At 46.0% G+C, this 24303-nt stretch overlaps 1 protein-coding gene across 1 annotated transcript in view; it reads right to left on the bottom strand.

Moving 5' to 3' along the window:
• Positions 1-24303, bottom strand: part of SYNPR (synaptoporin) — a 285194-nt gene that overhangs the window by 31223 nt on the left and 229668 nt on the right. The window contains exon 4 of the mRNA XM_028152699.2: positions 11084-11282. Within this exon, the coding sequence (XP_028008500.2) occupies positions 11084-11282 (199 nt within the window). The remainder of the gene's footprint in view (positions 1-11083; positions 11283-24303) is intronic.

The following is a 24303-nucleotide window of genomic DNA, read 5'->3' as shown; positions in this document are numbered from 1 at the left end:
TGTTCCGAAATCAAAGACATAAACTTAGCAAAGAGAAAGGGTATTTTTGCCATCCTGGGTGGGGGAAGTGGAGTGGGAAATATCTCACCACTTTCAAAACCTGATAGGAGGAGGGTGAACGTCTGACCCAGTTTCTCAGTTGGATGCCTCCAAACAATCACATTTTCCAGTTTCTTCCTGTTACACAATTGTGCTCTTCACACTCTCCTGCTATTTTCAGCTTTGCCAGTTGATAAGGGACTCAAGTTCCTGTTCTCTGGAGCCTGGTTACTTTAATGAAGCTGTGTTCATTCCCCTCCTTCCCTCAAGTATGAGGCCCGAGTACCAGCACGCCGAAGGGGGAGCTAAAGGGAGGACACTGAGTGGTTGGGGACAGGGTGAGATCATGGGACTGATTGCATTTGTATGTCATGACAGCAGTTTATGCTGAATTTGGAGCTCAAAGAATCAAAAATAATAAGAAAGAGTGTTTGATGTTAACCGTGCAACAAGAAACCCTCCAAAGCATTTCTCAAGATGAGAAAGTCAATGGAGTTTGTACTTCTCCACTTATTTTTCAGCCAATCATTTCACGGAGACTAATAGACACCAGCTACATGAAAGCACAGTATGGACCAGGGTAATAATAATACCAGGCTGGTGGAAATAATGGCTCAAATTAATGAGCACCTGCTGTGTACCTGATGTTGTTCTAATGCTTTAGGTACAATAATCCTTTAATCTGACTAACACGTTCATGTTAGCAATCATTGTTATCTCTATTTCCCAGGCAACCCCGCCGCCCCTCCCCCCCGCAAAAAAAAAAAAAAAAAAGGAAGCACAGAGAAGTTTTATAACCTGTCTAGGGTCACACAGATGATACAAGGTGGTACTCAGATTCGGGCCCAGGCGGTCTGGATACAGAACCTGAGCTCTTAAGCAGTGGCCCCTGACTCTCCATGGCAGATTTTGGTGATGACGATGGGAATGAGGCAGGTCTGATGAGGCTGGGAGCCAGGTCTCATTCAGCTGTGTGTCCCCAGGCCGAGCACCAGGCGTGGGCCCAGGGGCCTAACCAGGTGTGGCTACTTTTGAGTCCAAGGCAGAGCTTTGTCTTCTGAGGAAAACGGAAGCACCACGTAAACTTGTTTCATTGAAAAGCAAAAACTAAAAGCCAGTAATGTCTAAGGGAACTAGAAAAAATATAAGACAAATTAAAAACATATAGATAGCTATTCATTAAGTAATGAAATGCCTTTGCCCCTATCCTTGTTGTTGAAATGACTGGCAGCCCCGAGTTTTCACTAGTTCCCTGAATTGCTTGGAAACCTTCGCGTTGGCTCACATTTCCTAGTTGAAGATGGAGCCGGGAGCAGTGTAGAAGTTCTCAAAGTCTTCTGGGAAAACAGAAATGTTCTTTCAGGGGTAACACCTAAAATTGGTTGAAAAACTGGGGTAGCACCATTTCCCTTCAGCTAGAACAGAAGGCAGAGCTTTGAATAAAGGCTACAAAACTGAAGTTTCAATTTTGTGTGTGTGGTGGAGGGGGGTAGGGAAGGAGTAGACTTAGAGAGGGGAAAAAGGAGACAGGGAGCCTAAGGGTGGGTAGCCCAGACTCAGATGTGAGGTCCATAGACCAAGAGAAATGAACTCAGTGAGGGGTAGGGAGTTCCACAACAGTGGAAGAATTCAGGGAAAAAAAATGAAGCAATTTCTGAGGCGAGGTCAGATAGACCTGAATTGCCTCTGGGGCAAGTAACCTGAGGCAAGACTTTTAAATGCCTTCAGCCTCATTTGCTTCATCTCAGAAATGGGAATTAAAATACCAAATTCAAAAGGTTAGCTTAAGGATTTAAAAAGAAGACAAGTACAAAGTGCTGTGCGGTGCCTGGCACACAGTGGGTACTCAATGACTGCTGGCTGTTGCTGTAGACCACGCTTCTCATCCTCAGCACTGTTGACATTTGGGGCCGGGTAATTCTTTGCTGTGGTGGGTGCTCCTGTGCTCTGTGGAGGCTTAGCCACATCTCTGGCCTCTACCAATAGATGCCAGCAACACCAGGAGTGACAGCAAACATGTCTCCAGACATTGCCTACCAAGTGCCACTGCCCCCAGCTGAGAACCCTGGTCTCCATCAGAAAGGGGCATGGTTTCTCCTGGGGGTGTTTGGCATGGAATAGGCGCATTTTGCATTTCTTTCTTTCTTTTTTTTCTTTGTTTCTTTCTTTTTTTTTTACATTTCACATTTTATGGTTCTTTAAATGAAAAAAGAAACATACAGGAAAGACACATGTGGGCTTTGCTAAGTTTCCACCAGGTCCTGAATTTTCTAACTGAATGATGAATTCCCTGGAATAAGAGGGAATCTGACAAAAACGAATGGGGCTTAGACAGAAATTCTCCACTATCCTCTGACCCACTGGCTCCAATAAACTCAATAAAAATTAAAAAATAGAATCTGCTAAACATAAAGAAGCTGAGGATGTAAAATCCGATAAAATGTGTTGATGGTGTGCTGGGAACACTTTAAACAGATTAATTTATTTGCCTTCATTTGTGGTGCCAATTCTGCAAAAAATGTATTTGTTGATGCGAAATGTATAGATTATATTTAGACTAGAGGCCCAGTGCACGAAATTCGTGCACGGAGGGGGGTTGTCCCTCAGTCCAGCCTGTACCCTCTCCAATCTCGGACCCCTCAAAGGATGTCCGACTGCCCGTTTAGGCCCGATCCCTGGGATCGGGCCTAAACGGGCAGTCGGACATCCCTCTCATAATCCAGGACTGCTGGCTCCCAACTGCTTGCCTGCCTGCCTTCCTGATTGCCCCTAACCGCTTCTGCCTGCCAGCCTGATCACCCCCTAATCACTCCCATGGCCAGCCTGTTTGCCTCCAACTTCCCTCCTCTGCTGGCCTGGTCACCCCTAACTGCCCTCTCCTGCAGGGTTGATCACCTCCAACTGCCCTTCCTTGCAGGCCTGAACCCTCTCAACTGCCCTCCCTTGAAAGCCTGGTCCCTCTCAATTGCCCTCCCTTGCAGGCCGGGTGCCTCCCAACTGCCCTCTCCTGCTGGCCATCTTGTGGTGGCCATCTTGTGTCCACATGGGGGCAGGATCTTTGACCACATGGGGGCAGCTATATTGTGTGTTGCAGTGATGATCAATCTGCATAGTTCTCTTTTATTAGATAGGTACAGGGGTGGGGGCCAGCTGGTTTGCCCTGAAGGGTGTCCCTGATCAGGGTGGGGTTCCCTTGGGGCGTGGGGCGGCCTGAGCGAGGGGCCTGTGGTGGTTTGCAGGCCGGCCACACCCCCTGGGATGCAAGCGGAGACCCTGGTATCTGGAATTTATTTTCCTTCTACAACTGAAACTTTGTAGCCTGGAGCAGTGCCAAGCCTGGGGCTCCCTCCGAGGCCCGAATCCATTTGTGTTGGGGTTATAATTGAAACTTTGTTGCCTTAAGCGGGTAGGCCCTGCCAGGGTGTGCGGAAAGCTTTGCTACCCCTGTTGCTGGCGGCAACCCTGGCCTGCTCTCTCAAGCTCCATTCTGCCGCCATTTGTTTGAATTTGTTTACCTTCTATAATTGAAACTTTGTAGCTTGAGTGGAGGCTTAGGCCTGCAACGGCTGGCAGAAAGCTTGGCTTCCTCTGTTACCTAGGGAACCTTGCTCTCTGTGGCTGTAGCCATCTTGGCTTGGGTTAATTTGCATACTCGCTCTGATTGGATGGTGGGCGTGGCTTGTGGGCGTGGCTTCTGGGTGTGTCGGAGGTATGGTCAATTTGCATATTTGTCTATTATTAGATTAGATTAACAATCAGTTAAGGTTAGGTCCATACCCTTTTGTAATGTCAATAGTTCTTGTTTCAAAGAGTGAGGAGGTAGAAACACACACACACACACACACACACCACTAGAGTGTCAGATTCCAACAGGCGTGCTTATGACTGACAAGATGTATACTTTGGGGGCTTCAAATGATGTTATTATTTTTGGCATCAGACACAGTGTACCTGGGCAGAACTTCAAGTCCAGTCTCCTCCACTCATCCTCTCGCCAACCATCAGATGCTCTGGAGCTGTCTTTAGTATCAGCATTCCCACTGGGACCTGGGGAGGGAGTGCCTGGCTTCTAGCAGGGTACGCTTCCTCCCTAGATTACCAAAGCCCAGCTACTTGCTTCCTGTCACTCATTTGTGGCAGAGCCATAATTTCTAATCCACCAATACTAGTATATACTCGCTGCTTGGCCTGTGGAAACATACTTACTACCAATTAAAATAAAATACACTTAGACATGAAGTAAAACTGACATGATGATGATGAGAGAGAGAGTGGAGGGGGAGATTTGAGAGGGAAGGTCTGATTTCCATCTGATGCAAAGTCTGATTTCCATCTCTGCTGACAGCCAGGTAAAGATGCAGTTGATAGAAATTAGCATTCGATTCTCTGAGCACCTCTCTCGGCGCCTGCCACCAGTTTTCCTCCGTTGGTGATGGTCTTAGCCTGGACTTGAGAATGAGGAGCCTTATTTTGTTTGGGGTGTAAAGATCCACCTTCCAGTGACCTGATGGAGTGGGGCTCCAGGAACAGAAAGGTCAATTGGATGCTCAACCTATCAACTGGGGTCTTAGAAGTCGTCCTGAGTCAAGCTCTACCCTTGGGGGACATGGGGGAGGCATTGCCTGGGGTGGAGAGACCAGGGGAAAGCAGAACTGTGAGGCCTGCTGACAGTCACAGGAGGGTGGCTGCAATTTCCCTCCAAAAAAAGGGACCACCCAGTGACAGGCAGGAGAATAATTAACATTAACGACAACAATAGTGTTACAATAGATGCTGCTAATTTATCACTTCCGGTGCCTTTCCCTGTGCAGAGTGCTTTGCAGACGCGAGCTCTTCCTTTGCTGTCGGCAGCCCTGTGAGTGTGCACCGTTATCAACTTCATTCTACAGATGAAGTAACAGGCTCCCATTGTTCCACAGTTGTCATGCAGGGGGATTACAACCCAGGACTCGGAGTTGAGCCCCTGCCCTTAAGGTCGTTAGCCTCAGAGTCGGAGCCCTCGCTCTGCCATTCACTTGTCCTCTGACCACAGGCGAGCTTCTCATCTCCAAGGGCCTCGTTTCCAACGCTGGGCTCAATGAAGGTGAGTTAAAGGAAACTGCAGAAGGGGGCTGATTCTGGCTGCTGTCCTGCTCTCTCAAGATTGTGTTGAGGCTGATGGGAAACATGGAAAACTGGGGATGCACTGGGCATGAGCGAATGTGGGCCGCTGTGTACTGCGCACCTGCATGGCAAATGCTGCTTGTCCATGAAATGCCTTCTCTCGGCCCGCTCTCCTTTCAGGGAAAAGCAGTTGGGAGTAACAGCTCCTTCCTTTGCTACTGTATCTTAAGGTAGGCATTGATTCTCCGTAACTCCTAGAGCCGTTGCTTTAAACCAAACTTGCCGTGACAAGGATCCACCAAAATGTGGGTTGGTGTTTACTAGATACTCCTTAGAGCATTCTGTCAGCTCTGTTAAGATATTTTTAAAAACCTACTTTACATTAATATGAAGAAGAGTAACGCCTCACAGTGTCACTATTTGACGCGAGATCTGAGAATGGCTCAGCATCCTTCCACAGAGATCCAGGCAGGAGATTGGCTTTAAAACTGTACTCAGAGGAACGTGACACCATGGTGTCACCAGGTGTGACATCTCAGTTCCACAATCCTGCACCATCCAGGTGGCCTTTCTGCCTCTGGCAACTGGCATGCATTCATCTGCACAAGGAGGCACTTAGGCAGCTTTTGTTTGACCTGATTTTCTTGCTATTGTGTCATTCAGCATCATTAACATTAAGTTATTCCTAAGGACATTCAGATTTTCACTTAAAAGTGTACAATCTTGTCAAGAATATTCAGTAGAAAGAGATATTTTTAAAAATAGCCATTGATAAGCTTGGCCCCAGTCTGTCTGTACTTGCTCACAACTGCTTGCAAATGGTTGGGAGTCACCACAACATGAGGAACTGTATTAAAGGGTCGCGGCATTAGAAAGGTTGAGAACCACTGTGTTAGGCAGTGTGCTATGAAGTTAGAGGGTGGAGGTGGCTGAGACAGATTGGCTTAGATTCCTGGACAACTCCTATACTGTCTATCTCTGGCTATGGAGAAACCAAGCCCTATAACCCTAGACTTCTCTTCATTTTCAGATCTCGTGTCGCGGCCCACAGGTTGAGAACCACTGCTGTAGAGCCTAAGACCATCGGAAAACACAGATATTTACATTACGATTCATTAACAGTAGCAAAATTGCAGTTATGAAGTAGCAACAAAAATAATTTTATGGTTGGGGTCACCACAACATGAGGAACTGTATTAAAGGGTCGTGGCATTAGAAAGGTTGAGAACCACTGGAACAGGATTTTGGACCTTCTTGCATGGTGGTTATGAATTTGGGTCCTGGATTTGGAGAGACCTGGGTTCTAGTTCTTTACCCTTTGGCTATTAGTGATGGATATGACCTGGGAGAGTTGGGTAACTGAGCCTCACTTTTCTAATCCAAAAATGTGAATAATAATATGTTATGGTTGTTATATTAAACTAGAGGCCTGGTGCACAAAATTCATGCATGGGGTGTGTGTCCCTCAGCCCAGCCTGCACCCTCTCCAATCTGGGACCCCTCGAGGGATGTCCAACTGCCTGTTTAGGCCCGATCCTCCTACTAGGATCGGGCCTAAACGGGCAGTCGGACATTCCTCTCACAATCCAGGACTGCTGGCTCCCAACTGCTCGCCTGCCTGCCTTCCTGATTGCCCCTAACCACTTCTGCCTGCCAGCCTGATCACCCCCTAACCACTCCCCTGCTATCCTGATTGATGCCTAACTGCTCCCCTGCAAGCCCGATTGCCCCCAACTGCCCTCCCCTGCAGGCTTGATTGCCCCCAACTGCCCTCCATTACAGGCCTGGTCCCTCCCAACTGCCCTCCCCTGCTGGCCTGATCGCTCACAACTGCCCTCCCTTGCAGGCCTGGTCCCTCCCAACTGCCCTCCCCTGCTGGCCATCTTGTGTCCACATGGGGGCAGTCATTGTGTATGTTGGAGTGACAGTCAATTTCCATATTACTCTTTTATTAGATAGGACTAGAGGCCCGAAGCATGAAATTTGTGCAAGGGCCTTGGCTCCGCCCACCGCTGCCATGGTGGGGGACCTCTGCCACCTCTGCTTCGGCCCCCACCTCCTGTGGCTTTGTCTGGAAGGAAGGCCGTCTTGTCTAACGATACCTGACTTCTTTAAACTGCTTGAGTTAGTTTATGTCAGCATCATATGGTAACTTTGTTGTTTCAAACTAAGGTTATTTGACTTGGAGAATCCTAAATCACAGAACGAAGAAAAATGAGTGTTTTGTTAAAAACAAAACAACAGCCCTGACTGGTTTGGCTCTGTGGAAAGAGCATTGGCCTGCAGACTGAGGGGTCCTGGGTTCGATTCCAGTCAAGGGCATGTACCTTGGTTGCAGGCGCATCCCCAGTGGGGGGTGTGCAGGAGACAGCTGATCTATGTTTCTCTCTCATTGATGTTTTTAACTCTCTATCCCTCTCCCTTCCTCTCTGTAAAAAATCAATAAAATATATTTAAAAAACAAACAAACAACAAAACACAAAACAACAACAAAAAAGAATAGATGATAACAAGAACAGAAATGCACAAGTAATGATCAGTAGCCCTCTTTCTGAATAAATAGGATTGGTTCAAATTGTTAACATATGAACCAATGTTTTTCTAGATTTAAAAAAAAATTGATTTTAGAGAAAGAAAGGAGTGACAGAGAGCAACATCAATCAATTGCCTCCCACATGTGCCCCGAATGGGAATCAAACCTGCCATCTTTTGGTGTTAAGGGACGACGTTCCAACCAGCTGAATCACACTGGCCAGGGCAGTTGTTCTAGTTTTTAAGAGTTTTCTCAGGTATAAGCCACCTTGTGGAGATCTGCTCACACTATGGATTTGCTTTAACCTGCTAACTCATAATGAAAGGTGAGTCTAATAGCCCTCTCTTCTGCCCCCAATCACAGACCGTCATGGTGGGATTGGAATTGTCAAGGCTTGCCCTGCGCAGCTGCAATGGCATCACGTTGGTCCTCACCACCTCTGTGACTTTTAGGACGCAGGCTCATTTTTAAATTACCTGTTATCTGCTAAGTAAGTTTCATCGAGGAGCCCGTCCTTTTTTATGACTAGACCTAGAGGCCCAATGTACGAAATTCATGCAGGAGTAGACCTTCCTTCCCCTCTGCTGCCAGCACCGGCTTCTCTCTGGCACCAGGGACCCAGGCTTCCCTCTGGCACCTGGGATCTGGGCTTCCCCCAGCTTTGTCCAGAAGGTCATCCGGTCTAATTAGCATATTATGCTTTTATTATTATAGACTAATCGCCCAGTGCACGAAATTCGTGCATGGGGGGGTGGGTGTCCCTCAGCCCGGCCTGCACCCTCTCCAATCTGGGACCTCTCGAAGGATGTCCTACTGCCGGTTTACAGGAATCAGGCCTAAACCAGCAGTCAGACATCCCTCTTGCAATCGGACTGCTGGCTCCTAACTGCTCACGTGCCTACCTGCCTGATTGCCCCTAACCACTCTGTCTGCCGGCCTGCTTGCCCCCAGCTGCCCCCCCTGCCAGCCTTCTCACCCCCAACTTCCCCTCCCACCAGCCTGATCACCCCCAATGGCCCCCCTCACTGGCCTGATCACCCACAACTGCCGTCCCATCCTGGCCTGATCACCCACAACTCCCCTCCCCTCTTGGCCCCTAACTGCCTCTACCTTGGCCCCGCCACCATGGCTTTGTCCAGAAGAATATCTAGAAGGTCTCCTGGAAGGTCTCCCAGTCTAATTAGCATATTACCCTTTTATTAGTATAGATAGAGCCTGGTGCACAGGTGGAGGCTGGCTGGTTTGCCCTGAAGGGTGTCCCGGATCAGGGTGGGAGTTCCCTTGGGGGGTGGGATGGCCTGGGCAAGGGGCCTGTGGTGGTTTGCAGGCCAGCCATGCCTCCATTGGGGTGGGGGTCCCCACTGGGGATGGTGCTGGCCTGGGCGAGGGGCTGGGGCAGTTTGCAGGTCAGCCACACCTCCATGGGGTGAGGGTCCCTGCTGGGGGGGCATGGCCAGCTTGGGTGAGGGGCTGAAGGCCATTTTCAGGCTGGCCACACCCCCTTCAGGGTCGGGGGTCCCTGCTGGGGTGCCTCGCCAGCCTGGGTGAGGGGCTGATGGCTGTTTGCAGGCTGGCCACGTCCCCCAGCGGTGGACCCTAACCCCATGGGGGTGTGGCCAGCCTGGGTAAGTGGCTGAGGGCCGTTTTCAGGCTGGCCACACCCCCTCAGGTTGGGGTTTCCCACTGGGGGGCCTGTCCAGACTGGGTGAGGGGTTGAGGGCTTTTTGCAGGCCCCTCCCTCGGTGGCTGGCCTGGACGAACCAACCCTCCCGCTGGCTCCTGCCTGCTCTGTGCCCACCACCCACAGGCCCCTCCTTCAGCAGCTGGCCCAGGTGGGCGGGAAGCTTGGCTTCCTCTGTCGCTGGGGGTGACCCAAGCTTCCCGCCCGCTCCAGCTGGCTCCGTGGCCACCGCCATCTTTGTCCCACTAATTTGCATATTCCCTCCTGATTGGCTGTGTGCATTGTGAGGTGATGGTCAATATTTCTCTCTTATTAATATAGATATGGAAGGCTTTTAATCAGTCACCCTATTATATTTCTTTGTAACAAAAATATATATCTAAATTTGCTTGACTTTTTATTTACCAGTGACCCTAATGCTTTAAGTATCAAAATTTTCTTTTGGGTTGGTGATCATTACAAATATTATGAATGTATTCTTGTCCAAAACAACATAAATGTATTATAAATTTTAATAAATAATTTTAAATTTAAAAGTTAAATTGTTATTAGAAATGTATGTGTTGAATTAACTTCATTTATATTTGAGAGAGAAAAATATTATTTATGTCTGCAATGAGACATGATTCAACATAAATTCTATTCCCATTTTTCATTTTCTATATGTCTTGAGAATGCTTGCTCACATAAATGAGTAGATGAGAATAACTGAAATTTTGTTATAGTAATATCATTAATTGCTTTGAATTCCATCTGAGTGACATGCCTCAGCCCACCAAAAATTATTTGTAATGATCTATCAGCTGAAAACTAGATTGGGACTTTCATTTTTACTGAAAGAAAAAAAATGGAAACCTTCTTATATCAAAACAGTACATTACCCAGGCGTTATAATCACTCACTTTTGTCAACACCAACACTAATACCGATATTTCAAATGGTACTTTCTTTAGTGCCTCAAAGGTTTTGCACCCTGGCAATCTGCTGTGTGGTAATATTTGCGATTTAAAAAAAAGAAAGATGCTTTCCTTTCTTAAAATGGGAGTAGTTAATTAAGAAAGCAAACAGCAAGATGTTTTTTAATGTAGGGAATTCTCAGTAAGATACATTTTAGGTAAACATACATGTGAAGGTTGAGAAATTTAAATTTTATTTTCTAAAATTATCCATGACCATGTACCTCTGAGAGTTGTGTCCTCCTAAGTCTATGTGTGTCCCTGTTCCATATGCTGGTTTCACCCATGTGAGTTCATGAACCATTGTGTAAGAAAAAGCAAATAGGAAAGAGTTGGTGGTGGGGAAGGAGAGAGAGAGGGAGAACTAAACAGCTCTGTGCCCAGTATGCCACATACTAAGGGAATATGCAATGAAAATAAGCAGAAGTCACAACATCTAAATAACCAGCGAGAAAAATGGTCTACCACCTCCATAATGCTGGAATTATAAATACACCTGCAGCAAGCCTCGCTACCCTTTCCTTGATCTCATGAGACTTCCAATTATTTATTTCAGATGAGTTGGTAGCAAGTCTTGTAATACTTTCAGGGGCACAAAAGAATGACAGACATTATGTTTTAGTTTAGATCCAGGAGATTTGGATGAAAAAGAAAGTGATTCCCTTTAAAATGCCTGCCCTGAGGGCTCAGGTAACCCCGAAGCCCCTCAAGCACTGGAAAGGGAAATTAGAGGGGACAGAAACACGTTATTGCAGAAAGCAAACCACTTACAATGAGCGGACCCCGGTTGTTCTCCCGATACTTGTTCTGGAAGAAAATGTAAACGACGGTGGCGGCCAAGGAGTAGAGGAAGGCAAAGACGGCCACGGTGACGAAGAACTCTGCGGAAGACGAGGAGTCCCCAGTCAGCGCCAGCTTCTCCCGCTCCTTTCCCTCGCAGGTCGGCACCTCGAATGCCACCTGGTGCAACCTAGGGACAGATTTAAGCACACTGTCTAAGATGCTGTGGCGAGAAAACCAGAGCCGTGTCTGTTAGGCATACTCCGTGCCTTTCCCCTGCGCTCAGCACTTTTCATTGTGCCCATGGGGCTCCTGCCCTCTCTGTGGCTTTCACATTTCAGATGTCACAAGAGACAGCTAAGCGGCCAAGGAGAGCAGCTCTAGACCCGGCTTCCTGCAACTGCCTGCACCTGGTTCCACCTAACTATTTGCCCCAACCCGCATAAGAGACATATAAACACCCCGCCCTCCCTACTCTTGCTGGCTGACACCAATATACTGGTCTCAGGCCACTGGGAGAGAATCCTATATAATAAAAGGCTAATATGCAAATAGACCTAACAGCAGAATGACAGGTCTCTATAACACGCACTGACCACCAGGGGGCAGACGCCCAACATGGGAGCTGCCCCCTGGTGGTCAGTGCGCTCCCACAGGGGGAGCGCCACTCAGCCAGAAGCCCAGCTCAGCACTGGTGAATGGAGTGGCGGTGGCGGGAGCCTCTCCTGCCTCTGAGCAGCGCTGAGGATGGGCTCCTGGACTGCAAGAGGGTGCAGGCCAGGCTGAGGGACCTCTCCCACTCCCACCTCCCCCACCCCTGCCACGAGCACACGAATTTCGTGTACCGGGCCTTCATAGTTCTTAAACTCTCACAAAGTCTCTTGGCCTGGCTCCTGTGGGCGCAGACCTAACCATATCTACATGTTCTAAAGCAAAGTGGGGAGTGACTGGGGAGTTGTGTGGCCTGCCTATGAGACAAGTTCGCTAATGAAATGACAGAGGTCATAGCTGCAAACGTGGAAGTCAATGCTGCAGTTAAACACCTTGCCATCGGGTTTCACAACAGCTGTCCCTGGAGAGAGAGGGGAGGGGGGAAAGGAGGGGCACCTGAAATGATGACAAATTAGACTATTGACATCTCCTCCTTAAATCCTGCTGGGCTTTCTCATCTGAACTTGGACTCAAAACCTGACTCCTGAACTCGATCCTACCTCATGGTCATGGTCTTGGCTTAGGGTCTTTTCTCTGACAGTTCCCTTTCCCTACATTACTCTGCGCCCTGTTATTGCCATTCAGGTGTGAGCTCAAATGCCTTCTCCTGGGACAGCCTTTTCCTGTCCATTAATCTGAAATAGCTCCCTTTCCTCAGACATTTCTGTCACATCACCCGGTTTAATGTCACTCAGAGCACTCCTCACCAGCCTCACTGTCTTGGTAACATATTTAATTACTCATTTTTTTTCTGTCTCCACTGCCCCCTGCATTATCATGAGGATCTTAATATTCTTCTCTGTGTATCCAAAGTCCTGACACTTGTTAGCCACTCACTAATTAGGACTTGGATAAGTCAATGAACACTTCTGATTCTGTAAGATAACTGATAGAGCCTAATTGACTGAACTTCTGGTTTAGACAGTAAATTCTATCGGGATAAGATTGAAGGGTGGGGAACGTGTGCAATACTTCCTGCTCAATAGATGACACCTAAGGAAGAAGTGTGAACTAGACAGTAAACTGTAATTCAATACAGGACCCCACATTCTGCTTCTTCGGAAATGACCTAATTACCCCTTGATTGTGGAAGGTGCTCTGAAATAGGCATAAACGAAGTTTAACAATCTCAGTAAAGTAAGTTCCACCTGGAAAATTATCTCTAAAAGTAACAATGATGATACTTTTGTATAACTGATGAACCTTTTAAATTCCTAACTTATGCCTAGGAAGTATTTTTCTTACCAAGCAAAACGTGAGCCCTTTGGAAAAGATTGGCTGTGCACATTCTCTTATAGTTTAGAAATAATATACTGTAGTGATGAAATACAGCAAATAACATATTGGAGCATTTCACAATTGTCAGATACCGTGCTTTATAGGCATTCATTGATTTAATTTCCATGGCAACTGTATAATGTAGGTACTTTATTGCTCCCTCCCCCTTTGCAGATAAAGAATTAGGCTTAGAAAGATTAAGTAATTTGTCTAAGACACATGACTTTTGGGGCCAGGGATTAAATTGTGTCAGACTTAAGAGCTTGATTTTTTAACTCCGGCGTTAACTGTTTCTGTTAAATAATGAGAATATTAACTGGATGAATGTTGTTGTTTTCAAAGCGAAGCCCATGCACCACTGGCATCAGAACCATCAGAGTCTTGGTAAAAGCATATATTCCAGGGCCTTGTCCAGACCCACTGAGTGGAAATCTCCAGGGGTGTAGCCCTGTTAATGGCCAAGCAGAACAGCCCAGTCCTCCCTCCCCCGAGCTCCTCCGTCTCAGAAACCTGTTCTTTTCCATTCGCTGCTTGATTTGAGAGAGGACTGTTATGTTACACAGTCCACTTGACTTTGCCTGTGTCCCTCAGCCTCCTCTTGTTTCTCATCAAACAGAAGTGTGTGCACCTTCAGTAAAGACCAGGGAAATAGAAGCATTCATCATCGTTTTGTTGTAGAACCCCTTTCCACCCCTAGCAGAGATATTGAAATATTTGTTTCTCAATAGTTTGGTCTGTGGGAAGTCAGAGAAATGAAATTGATTTAAAAAGTAATCATGCCAACTGTTCTGATAGAGGTGATTCTCAGATAATGTATACTTTTTTTTCTCATTGTTTTGTAATATGATGTCATTCACTCAACAAATGTTTAACAAGCAGATATGTAGTTCACAGGATGGCTGGATGCTGGGAAAGAGTGGAAAACAAAGATGAGACAGGATGGTCCCTGCCCATGTTGAACTTCAAGTTTAGAGGGTAAAGAAAGGTCTGAAAGGAGCATTGGCCAGTGGGGGTGGGATGGTCAAGACAAATTCCTTACAGAAGTGATTTTTCAGCTGCAGCTTGAAAAATGAGTAGAAATTATCCCAATGTTGGTGACTTCACATCTCCTAGAATGGCTATATTCCAAAAGATTATAAAATTGGAATAAAAGTGTTAGTGAGATTAGATTGGAGTAATAAGAATAATTAGAATAACACGAAAATGGGAATTTTCAAACAAATTCAGCAGGTGGAAATGAAAATGAGGCAGCCACTTCGGAAAACAGTCTGGCAGTTTTTTAGATAGTTTAACGTAGAGCCATCCTATGATCCAACAATTCCTCGCCTAGATCCACACCCAAGAGAAATAACACTTTTCTGCACAAAAAAACTTGCACAAGAATGTGCACGGCAGCCCCGAAGTGGAAAGAGCCAGATGTCTATCAGCTGGTGAATGGCTAAGCGACATGTGGCACAGACACAGGATGGAATATTATTTCATGCATCAGCATTAATGAGCCTTGAAAACCTTACGCTAGTGAACGAACCAGACACAAAGGACCCTTTGTCTGATTACATGCATAGGAAATGTTCAGAATAGGCAAATTTATGGAGATAAACAGAGGTTAGGGCTCGGGGCTGGGGAGGATGGGAGAATTGGGGAGGGTGGCTGAGTGTTAGAGGATTTCCTTTGGGGTAATGAAAATGCCCTAGAACTGATTGTGATGATGGATGCACAACTCCACAAATATACTTGAATTGTACATTTAAAATGAATGGATTGTATGGTATGTGAACTACATCTCATAAAGCTGTTAACAAATAGGCAGGAAATAGTATGTACCAAGGTCCTGCAGAGGCAAGTTGCAGGGCACCTGGGAGGAGAGAACTATGGGGTGGGAACTGGAAAATTGCAGGAAAGGGGGTGGTGCAGGGTGAGATGGAGAAGTAGCCAGGAGTCCCCCTTGTGGGGTCCTGTGGGCCAGGTTATAGATCTGCGTCTTTATCTTAAGACAAACATTGGGAAAACTTTCTTATAATAAACAATGTCTAAAACAAAAACAGCAAGCAGAGCAGTGCCACCTGCCACAACCATTCAGCTGCATACACACCTGCTTTCCAGGTGCTAGGACGCACTTCAGATCAGCCATGCCCCCAGCGGCCAGCTCCCTCAGCTAGCCCTACAGACTAGGTCTGCAGTCGTGTGTGCTGGGGGCAGCGTGGAGGGGTAGAATAAAACAATTGTTTATTTTCCTATGCAATCAGCTGAATAGCAACGTTTCCCCCGTTGCTAACTAATTATATTGATTTACAGTAAATGTTAATTGTGCTTATCGGCACAAGGAGAAAAAAATCACTGACAAATCTGCTCTGCTTGTGAACACCAATGATCTACAGCTTGGTATTTGGCCCCCGAGCCACACTGGGCTGCAAGCAGGAGAAAGAGGAGAAATGAGAGTGAAGCTGTAAGCTCGTTCCTACTGTGTGGAAGGAAGGAGGGGTCATTTATAAAGAAAAAGCACGTCAGCTCAAAGTAGTCTGAGCATGATAATTCATATCACTGAATATTTGAATGCTGTATGAAGGTACATATTAATATACATATAACAGAAAGGTTCCTTTAAGTAACAGTTGCATACATATGGATAAATACATATGTCTTACTTTGGAGGGAGAGATTTTATAGCCAGCATGTGTCTAGCAGCTGTACTAACTTTGGAAGCAAATATCATTCATTTAGAACCTAAACAAGGAAAAAAACTGTTATGTACAGAGAGAGCATGTCCGTTGGTAGCATCCGGAAGCCAGCAGGGCCGCCTCGGATCTTGTGAGGAGCTAAGTAAGGGAGCAATTGCTGAGCCTGCAAAAGAGACCAAATCCAATTTGTTGATTTCAAATGCCTAACTCCCTTCTTGGCTGGCCTGGCTCAATCAAGGGGTAATTGAATGTCGCTGGGTTTTATTGCATAATGTCAATCAATGAAAAGACTCCATGTTATAGTTATTTTTCCAGTTTTTACCAGTGCTGAAACACAGCCCTTTAAACAGTTCACTGCTGCTTCATTTAAACTGAAGGAACTACTTGGTACCCCACAAACCTTAGTTCTGTTGGTAGGGCCTAGAAAAATATGAAGCAAGTTGATGTTGTTTTGTTAATAAAAATATTTACAAGAACGACGGCCCTCATTTTTCAATCCCCAGGCATTGTGCTAGGTTCTTTACCGACTGCTTCTCACTTAATGTTCATAGCAACTTTCTTAAGTAGGTGCTGTTGCCACCATCATTATACAGATGAGGAAACTGAGGCTTGGGTGGGTGCTGAACTTGCCTGACGTCACGTGGCCAGGGGAGGGCCGAGATGCATCTGGAATGCAAGCAGACTGGGAGGAGCCTACACGAGTAACCACTTCTTCTTCTGTTTCAAAAGTTACAGCATCTCTAGGTTTTCAGCTGAATGTATGCATGAAAACGACCAAGCCAGCTTTCCCAGGCCATCTGATCTAAGGGGAGACTGACAGTTTATGCTGAATAGGATTCTAAACCAATACTCACCCCACTTCCACCTGGGAATTTGTGCATCGGGCATTGTACAAGGTGCCCAGCAATGACAAGGTTGAATCTCTGTGTAGACCAACCAACAGGAAGTCATTAAGAGCTTCTTATTTTCCAAATGTTGTCATGGATTACTCTAACATCTGCCTCAGAAGCGAGCAGAGGGCAGATGACCTGACTGCAGCAGGTACTGAAACTGTGGTCATCATAGTGTCCATAGTTCTGTTTAGAGAGTGAGATTCTGGGGTAAAGGAAAGCACAGATTCACCCTCAGTAGCACTGTGCCATTATGGGCATCTGCCAATAACACTTTTGAAATTATTGACAATACTAGAGGCCCGGTGCATGAAAATTCATGCACTGGAGGGGGGTCCCTCAGCCCGGCCTGCCCCTTCTCACAGTCCAGGAGCCCTCAGGGGTGGGAGGTGATGCCCCCATCACATCTCTGCTGCTGCCACTGCTGGCAGTGCAAGCCTTGGCCATCCCTGGTTACCAAGCCTTGGGTGGCCCTGGGCAGCTGGGCAGCCACCACCTGAGGCTTGCCTGCTCCTGGGGCCAGCCCTGGACGGCTGGGCAGCCACCATCCAAGGCTTGCCTGCACCTTGGGTATCAGCTGGGCAGCCGCCATCCGAGGCTTGCCTGTGCCTCGGGCCAGCTCTGGGTGGCTAGGGGGTTGAGGGGACTGGGCGCAGCCATCTTGTGGCTCTGGTCACTGCCACCTTTGAGGGCATGGCAGTCAATTAGCATATTTTATCCTTATTAGCTGTGGGCGCTGCCATCTTTGTGAGGGCATGATGGTCAATTAGCATATTCCCTCCTTATTAGATATGATCTTTTACCAGATGTGGAAGAAAACAGGACTAAAGCTGCCAACAGTACATCTGGGGGAGGCTCAGTGCAGGACAGTAAGGACATGTCCCAAGGGGGTTATCCTGACCAGGAGCAAGTGTGCAGAGCATTCAGGGTGCTGGGGAGCAGGCTGCTGCCACTGAATTCTGAGAGCCAGGGTTCGAGTGGCCAAGGGAAGATCAGACAGCAGACTGTTGGGAGCACATTTCTCTCGACTATTTTCTACAGCCCCTGTTCAATCCTTTGTACCAGGTGACAGATGTTAATCCTCCCGCTCCATTTTCTTCTCTCTCTTCCCAATATGAAATATTGGCATTTATCTTGTTTTAGATGGCTGTTTCTTTGGCTAGCCATATGTGTGTACATATTAAATGTGTTTATGTGTGCATTTACACACTCACACACACATCCTACTTGCTCAGCCTATGTGATTCACAACACACAAATCACTACAAAATCTTGGGAGTTTATAAACACTTTCTGTCACTGCTTTTTATTTTTTATTTTTTTCCCAGCAAACACCCCCATTTTACAGAGGAGGATGTTGGAGCTCAGTCATCGTGAAAGAATCATAAAAGATCACCCAGTTAGCCCTGGCTGGAATTTTCCAGTGGTTAGAGCATCAACCTTCACACTGAAGGGCCACAGGTTCGATTCCCCATCAAGGGCATGTACCTGGCCCCAGTTGAGGTGCGTGTGGGAGACAACTAATCGATGTGTCTCTCTCACATTGATGATTCTCTCTCTCCCTCCGGCCCTTCAACTCTCTCTAAAAATCAATGGGAAAAGATATCCTCAGGTGAGGATTAACAAAAAAATCACACAATTGGCAGAGAAGAGGCAAACTTAGAACCCAGGCTTTCTGATACCCAGCTGTTAAGATTTTTACTTATGACCCAAATTCCATTTCTAAGTTTTCCCGACCACCAAGTTCTACATTATGATCAAGTCCTTCATTCATTCCAAAGGGATTTATTGGGCCCAAGTGCCAGTCATCAGAGACGCTGACAGGAAGGCAATGAGCTGTGAGAAACAGAAATAGAGATCATCGAGGAGGTTGAAAAGGACACCCCCCCTCTGTCTGTCATTTCCCTGGTTTTCTGACTGTACCTGGAGCATGGCATTTGCTGATGCTCTTTAGGATAATGAGAGTGATTCCACTTCTACTCCTGGCTGCCAATCACCAACTGGCGTTTATTGAGCACATTGTAGGCCAGGCACCCTGCCAACTGTTTTCACATATTATCTCATTAGATTTTCACTCTTGTTCAGGTGGGCAGTATTACCCTTGTTTAGGGACAAGGAAAGTGAGGAGCAGAGCAGGTAAGTGACTTGTTGAAGTTAGAGCCTTGAGACAGTCTCCATGGCCCCAAAGCTCTTACTTATAACCTCTCATGTGAAAAATTTCCCCCACTTTAAATATTTTTTTCTTTATCATAATAATTTTCACAATTTTTTTCCTTTATATGCATACTTTTTTCACATATTAGAATTTTGTGACTAAAGAGTTTTAGGTTAAAATGTAGGGAAATAGCGCAAAGATTGAGACTAATAGTGAACTTTGAAAATTGAGCTAAAATTCACATGAAAGGTAAATTTATAGAAGACTTTTTATTATTTATTTATGAATTTATTTTCTTAATCCTCACCTGAGGATATTTTTTCCATTGGTTTATTTTAGGGAGTGGAAGAGAGGGCAGGAGGGGGATTGAAAGAGAGAGAGAAACATTGATGTGAGAGAGACATTGATTGGTTGCCTCATGCATGCAGCCTGGCCCCGACCTGGGCCAGGGATCGAACCTGCAACCAAGTTAGGTGCACGGGCTGACATTCCAACCACTGAGCAACACTGGTCAGGGCCAGTCGTGTTTTACTTAACCTTGGTTGAATCAAAACCAGCTTCATTTCTCAGGCTTGCAGCAACATGTATTCACTGAAAACACTTTCTTAAAAAAGTAAAATAAAACTAAGTGAAAGACAAAATGCTGTACTTCTGCTCTTAAACATAATAGGGGCATTTCTCCCTGATGCGATTATGCACTAAATACATTAAAGTTTATTGTCTCCCAAAGGAATTTTCCATTGCGTTTTTGTGCTCCCTACTTTACCATAAGAAACGATCATTTTTCAAAGGAGAGGAATAATAAATATCAAGCAGAGGGAACTGAGTTAGACTGGAAAATGCAGTCAAGGTTTCTGCCAACAATATCCTTCCACAGGATTCACTGTGAGTGCACACGTGAGGATAGGCTGGGAAGGGGCTGCCCCTCCCCCAGCCCGCCACTTTCATCCCCATGGGCCAGAAAGACATTTATCCAATTGTTGAAAACTGTATTATGCTAAGAAGGATCTTATCAAATTTCAGCTTCCCCCACACAAGTTTGTAATTATGTAGATAAACATCTCTTATATAAAAGGCCTGTGGCCGTGATGCCGTAACACCGTCACGACCAAACGAGCAGCGGCTCTCTCGGTGGGCGGGGCGGGGTGCGAGCTACTAGTGGTGGAGAGCTATGAGCAGGGGAGGGCTATGAGCTGCGATGGGTGGGGTGGCCAGCTGTGGCAAGCGGAAGCGAGCTACTTGTGCACACTGTGACTCTAGTTTTAAAATAAAAAAGTAGACTTCCATGCGATTCAAAAGGAGTGGTTGGTGGAGACCAGGGCTTGAAGGGAACCTGAGAGAAGAAGGGAAACTCTATAGAACCCATGCAATGGCTGCAAAGAAGCCTGACCCTTCTCACCATGCTGTCACTTGTGACTCTCAGGTTCTTCAAATAGAACTTGAGTCATCGAGAACTCAGCCTGCCCCCACATTGTCAAATTAAAATAGATAATGAGGTCATTATCTGTTGTTTTAGAGAATATCCATTTCTCTCTCTTGTTCATCTTCCCTGAACTGTACTCTACTCAAGTGAATCATGAAAACAAAACCAATCCCAGAGCTTTTTTTTTCTTAAACTTGAATGTCTAGATAACTGCCTGTCTGTCCATTTTATTTGATATGTATAGAAATGCTTCATAAATAAACAACATAAAATATTTGAACAGAAGTTATTTTTACCATTCAAAAAACATAGGTAGGTAGCAAGAGAGAGGGCAGCAAAAATCTGAACTGACCTTTGCTTAGAATTTAGATCAAATTGACTCATTAATTCAGTCAAAATACGCTAATTGTAAAAATTCAGTCAATAGAAAAATGTCTAGAGGAAGCAAATGTAAGTTTCCTTATAATTCCATCTCCAGTATTAATAACTTAAAAAATGGAAATCAAGCAGGGTCTTCACTCTGCTGATTATTACCTAACTAGGGGCCCAGTGCACAAAATTCGTGCACTGGGGAGGGGTTCCTCAGTCCAGCCTGCCCCCTCTCACATACTGGGAGCCTTCAGGGGATTTCCTACTGATGCCTTTGCGGGAGGCGACCGAGCTCATCAAGGGAAGGTGCCGGCCCCATCACCCCGTTGCTGCAGCCACTGTCAGTCACCGAAGCCGCAAGGTATTTTCATCAACACAAACTCCAGTCCCTTCACCATGAAAAAATGACAACTTTCTTTAAGCATTTTCAAGATGTCTTTCATAGGATATGACACTTCTTTCTTTATTTTTCTTTTTATCCTCACCTGAGGATATGTTTCCATTGATTTTATCCCCTTCCCTCTGATCCCAGGCTTGACCCCTGCCCAAGCCTAAAGCCTCCACCCCAGGCTTTAGGCTTGGGAAGGGATTCCCCCCCGCCCCAGCCCCTGCACCTCCAATCGCAGGCTCGGCCCCTTCCCAAACCTAAAGTCTTTGTCCGATGGCCGGCTGGGAGTGACCTGGGTGCCGAGGAGGTTACGGGACCCAAGTATGTATGCAAATTAACCGCCATATTTGTTGTGTTAATTTGCATACTCACTCTGATTGGCTGTGGGCATAGCGGAGGTATGGTCAATTTACATGTTTCTCTATTATTAGGTAAGACTAGAGGCCTGGTGCACGAATTCGTGCACGGGTGGGGTCCCTTGGCCTGCCCTGTGGGATCCTGCTGAAACTGTCTCTCTGATATCCCCTGAGGGGTCCCAGATTGCGAGAGGATGCAGGCCAGGCCGAGGGACCCCAACAGTGCATGATCAGAACCGGGGAGGGATGCGGGAGGTTGGCCAGCCAGAGAGGGACCATGGGAGGGTTCCAGGACATGTCTGGCCCATCTTGCTCAGTCCCGATCAGCCAAACCCCAGCAGCAAGCTAACCTACCAGTCAGAACATATGCCCCCTGGTGGTCAGTGCACATCATAGCGACTGGTTGACCAGTTGACTGTCTGCCCCCTGGTGGTCAGTGCATGTCTTAGCGAGTGGTTGAGCAGCCTTAGCATATCATTAGCATATTATACTTTGATTGGTTGAACGGCCGACTAGTTGACCGCACACTTAGCATATTAGGCTTTTATTACATAGGATAATATGACTACTATACATCTCATTATTTTAGGAAGATCTACCTTATTCCTTTTAACACTCCGCAGGATGTATGAATTATCATGTTGTGCAGAATGTTCTGTGGAGCCACACAGTCCACTGGTGGGCTTTTGCTTGTTTCCCATCTTTACCTATTAAAACAATGGCTTGAACATGTGTCTTTGGCTATTTGTGTGATAACTTTCTTCGGGTAAATTTCTAGAAGCAGAACTCCTGGGTAAAGGAATGTATTAGTCAGGGTTCTCCAGAAAAGCAGAGCTCATAGGATCTACATTTTAAGGAATTTCTTTTGAGGACTTGGCTCATATAACTGTAGGGCTGGAAAGTCTGAATGGCATAGGGCAAACCAGTGGCTGGAGATTCAGGTAAGAGTTTATGTTACAGTCTTGAGTCCAAAGCCTGGAAAACCAGAATTTCTATGGTGCAGACTGAAGGCAGAATTCCCTCCTTTATAGGAAACTTCATCAGACCTTCACCGGGCTGGTTCCACTTTGTGGAATAATGGAATACACTGCATTTACATATCGTAGTGCTTGCATGAAAGTGGCAATTACAGTTACTATTATTAGGTGAACTGTAAACAGCTTCCCACGTTCAAAATTCAAGTTGTAAGTCTAATAACTAAAGTAGATTTTAAAAAATCCAAATGCTTTCAAAAAGTAGGTTTCAAAGACCTGGAAACCTGGCATCATCTATTAGCACATTGCTCTGTGAAAAGTCCACCCTATTAGCAGTTATTTGGTCATTTTCTGTTGCTGCTTGCTGTCATTTCATTTTTCACATAATAACAGGTCTCGTGGAATGTTCAATATAAAGAACCTAACAGAACCCTTGTTGGCTAAGAAACGCAATTTATCTGAATTTCAATATACCAAATTATAATGAAATCAGCAATAATCACACATATAGAACAAAATGCAATCTCCTTTAAACCATTAAAAAGCTGTTGCCCTATCAAGTGGCTATGGAATTGTAAATTTCTAATTTTTAGTTATTAATATCATCATAAATACAGAAATCCTTCTTGTAAAAAAGTCTAAGACACAAGGAAATATTGTTCATTTCAGTTAACTAGGAACAGCTTCTTTAACATATTTATAGCTCCGGATAGGAAAAGTGCCCTTTATTGTCAGCAGATATAATGTCACCCATGTTCCCAGTGACTTGTCAGCAACCAGGGGATTAATCATACGATCTTCAAATTGTATTCAGAACATGACATGTAAGATTTCATTTTCCACACAGCAACCAGAAATCACTTAAAAACCTAAATCAGAGCATGTCACTCACCTGCATAAAATTCCCTTCCAGTGTTCCCCCTGGCACTCAGGGCCAAGTCTGACCCTGGCCCACAGGACCGACATCTCTGGATCTTGCCTAATTGCTTGTTATTATCATACTTGCTACTTGATGCTTTCTCTTTCTAGAACTCAACTTTCCCCTGCCCCCAGGGCCTTCAAACCTGCTTCCATGTTGCCCATGGTCCACTTCATCTTTTCATTCAGGTCTCAGTCCAAATGTGACCACCTCTGGGAGGCCTCCTTTGACCAACTAATCTAAAAGGCATGTCCCACCCATAGTCACATGTTGCTTTGTTTTATTTATTGTTCCTATTGCCTGTCTGAAGTTATTCTATTTGTGAACCTCTGCTTTGCCCACCGTAAGCAGCATGAAGGCAGGGATCCTGTTAATTTTGTCTACTTCTCTATTATTGAACATTAGGTCAAATCTGGAGCACAGTAAATACCCAATACTTATCTGTTGAATAGAAAAATAAACAAGGGAGGGAAATAGGGAGAAAAAACGAATAGAAAGAGAATGGATAGATCTCAGTGAGTTCTTAGAAGTTTTCTGGAAGCTGAGCCTGCTGTTACCTCATGGGATTGTGGAAAGAGATGCCTCACTGTCCTGTCAGAAGAAACAAGACTCAGAGAGGTGAAGGCCTTGACCAAAGTCACATAGTGCGAGGGTCACAACTCAAGCCTTCTGCTCCTAGACCAGGGGACCTTCCTCTGCTCAGCAATTCCTACGAGAAAGAAACTCCCTGGTAACCCAGAGAGGCCATACCTGGAAGCTGGAATGACCAAAGGGACAAGGAGTCAAAAATGGAAGTCACCCTTCTGGGGCCTGCTAGAGAAGCTCAACAAAGAGCCCTCCCCCCAGGCCTTCTCAGTCGGGCATTGCTCATAGACCCATGTCTCTAAGCCACAGCTGTGCATCTGGGTGCAGGCTTTGCCCCAGTGTCAGGGCCAGGCCCATGCCTCACCCATTCATTCATCCCGTCATCTCCGGCAAGCCAAGCACTGTGCTCTGGATTATGGATGTCAGAGTAAATGACACGGAGATGGTCTCTGCTCTCAGAATCTTTGCTCTAATACAGTGGTCGG

Source organism: Eptesicus fuscus, chromosome 18 (genome assembly GCF_027574615.1).
Source record: "Eptesicus fuscus isolate TK198812 chromosome 18, DD_ASM_mEF_20220401, whole genome shotgun sequence".
NCBI classification, from domain to species: Eukaryota; Metazoa; Chordata; class Mammalia; order Chiroptera; family Vespertilionidae; genus Eptesicus; species Eptesicus fuscus.
This window is presented reverse-complemented; position numbering and strand designations above follow the sequence as displayed.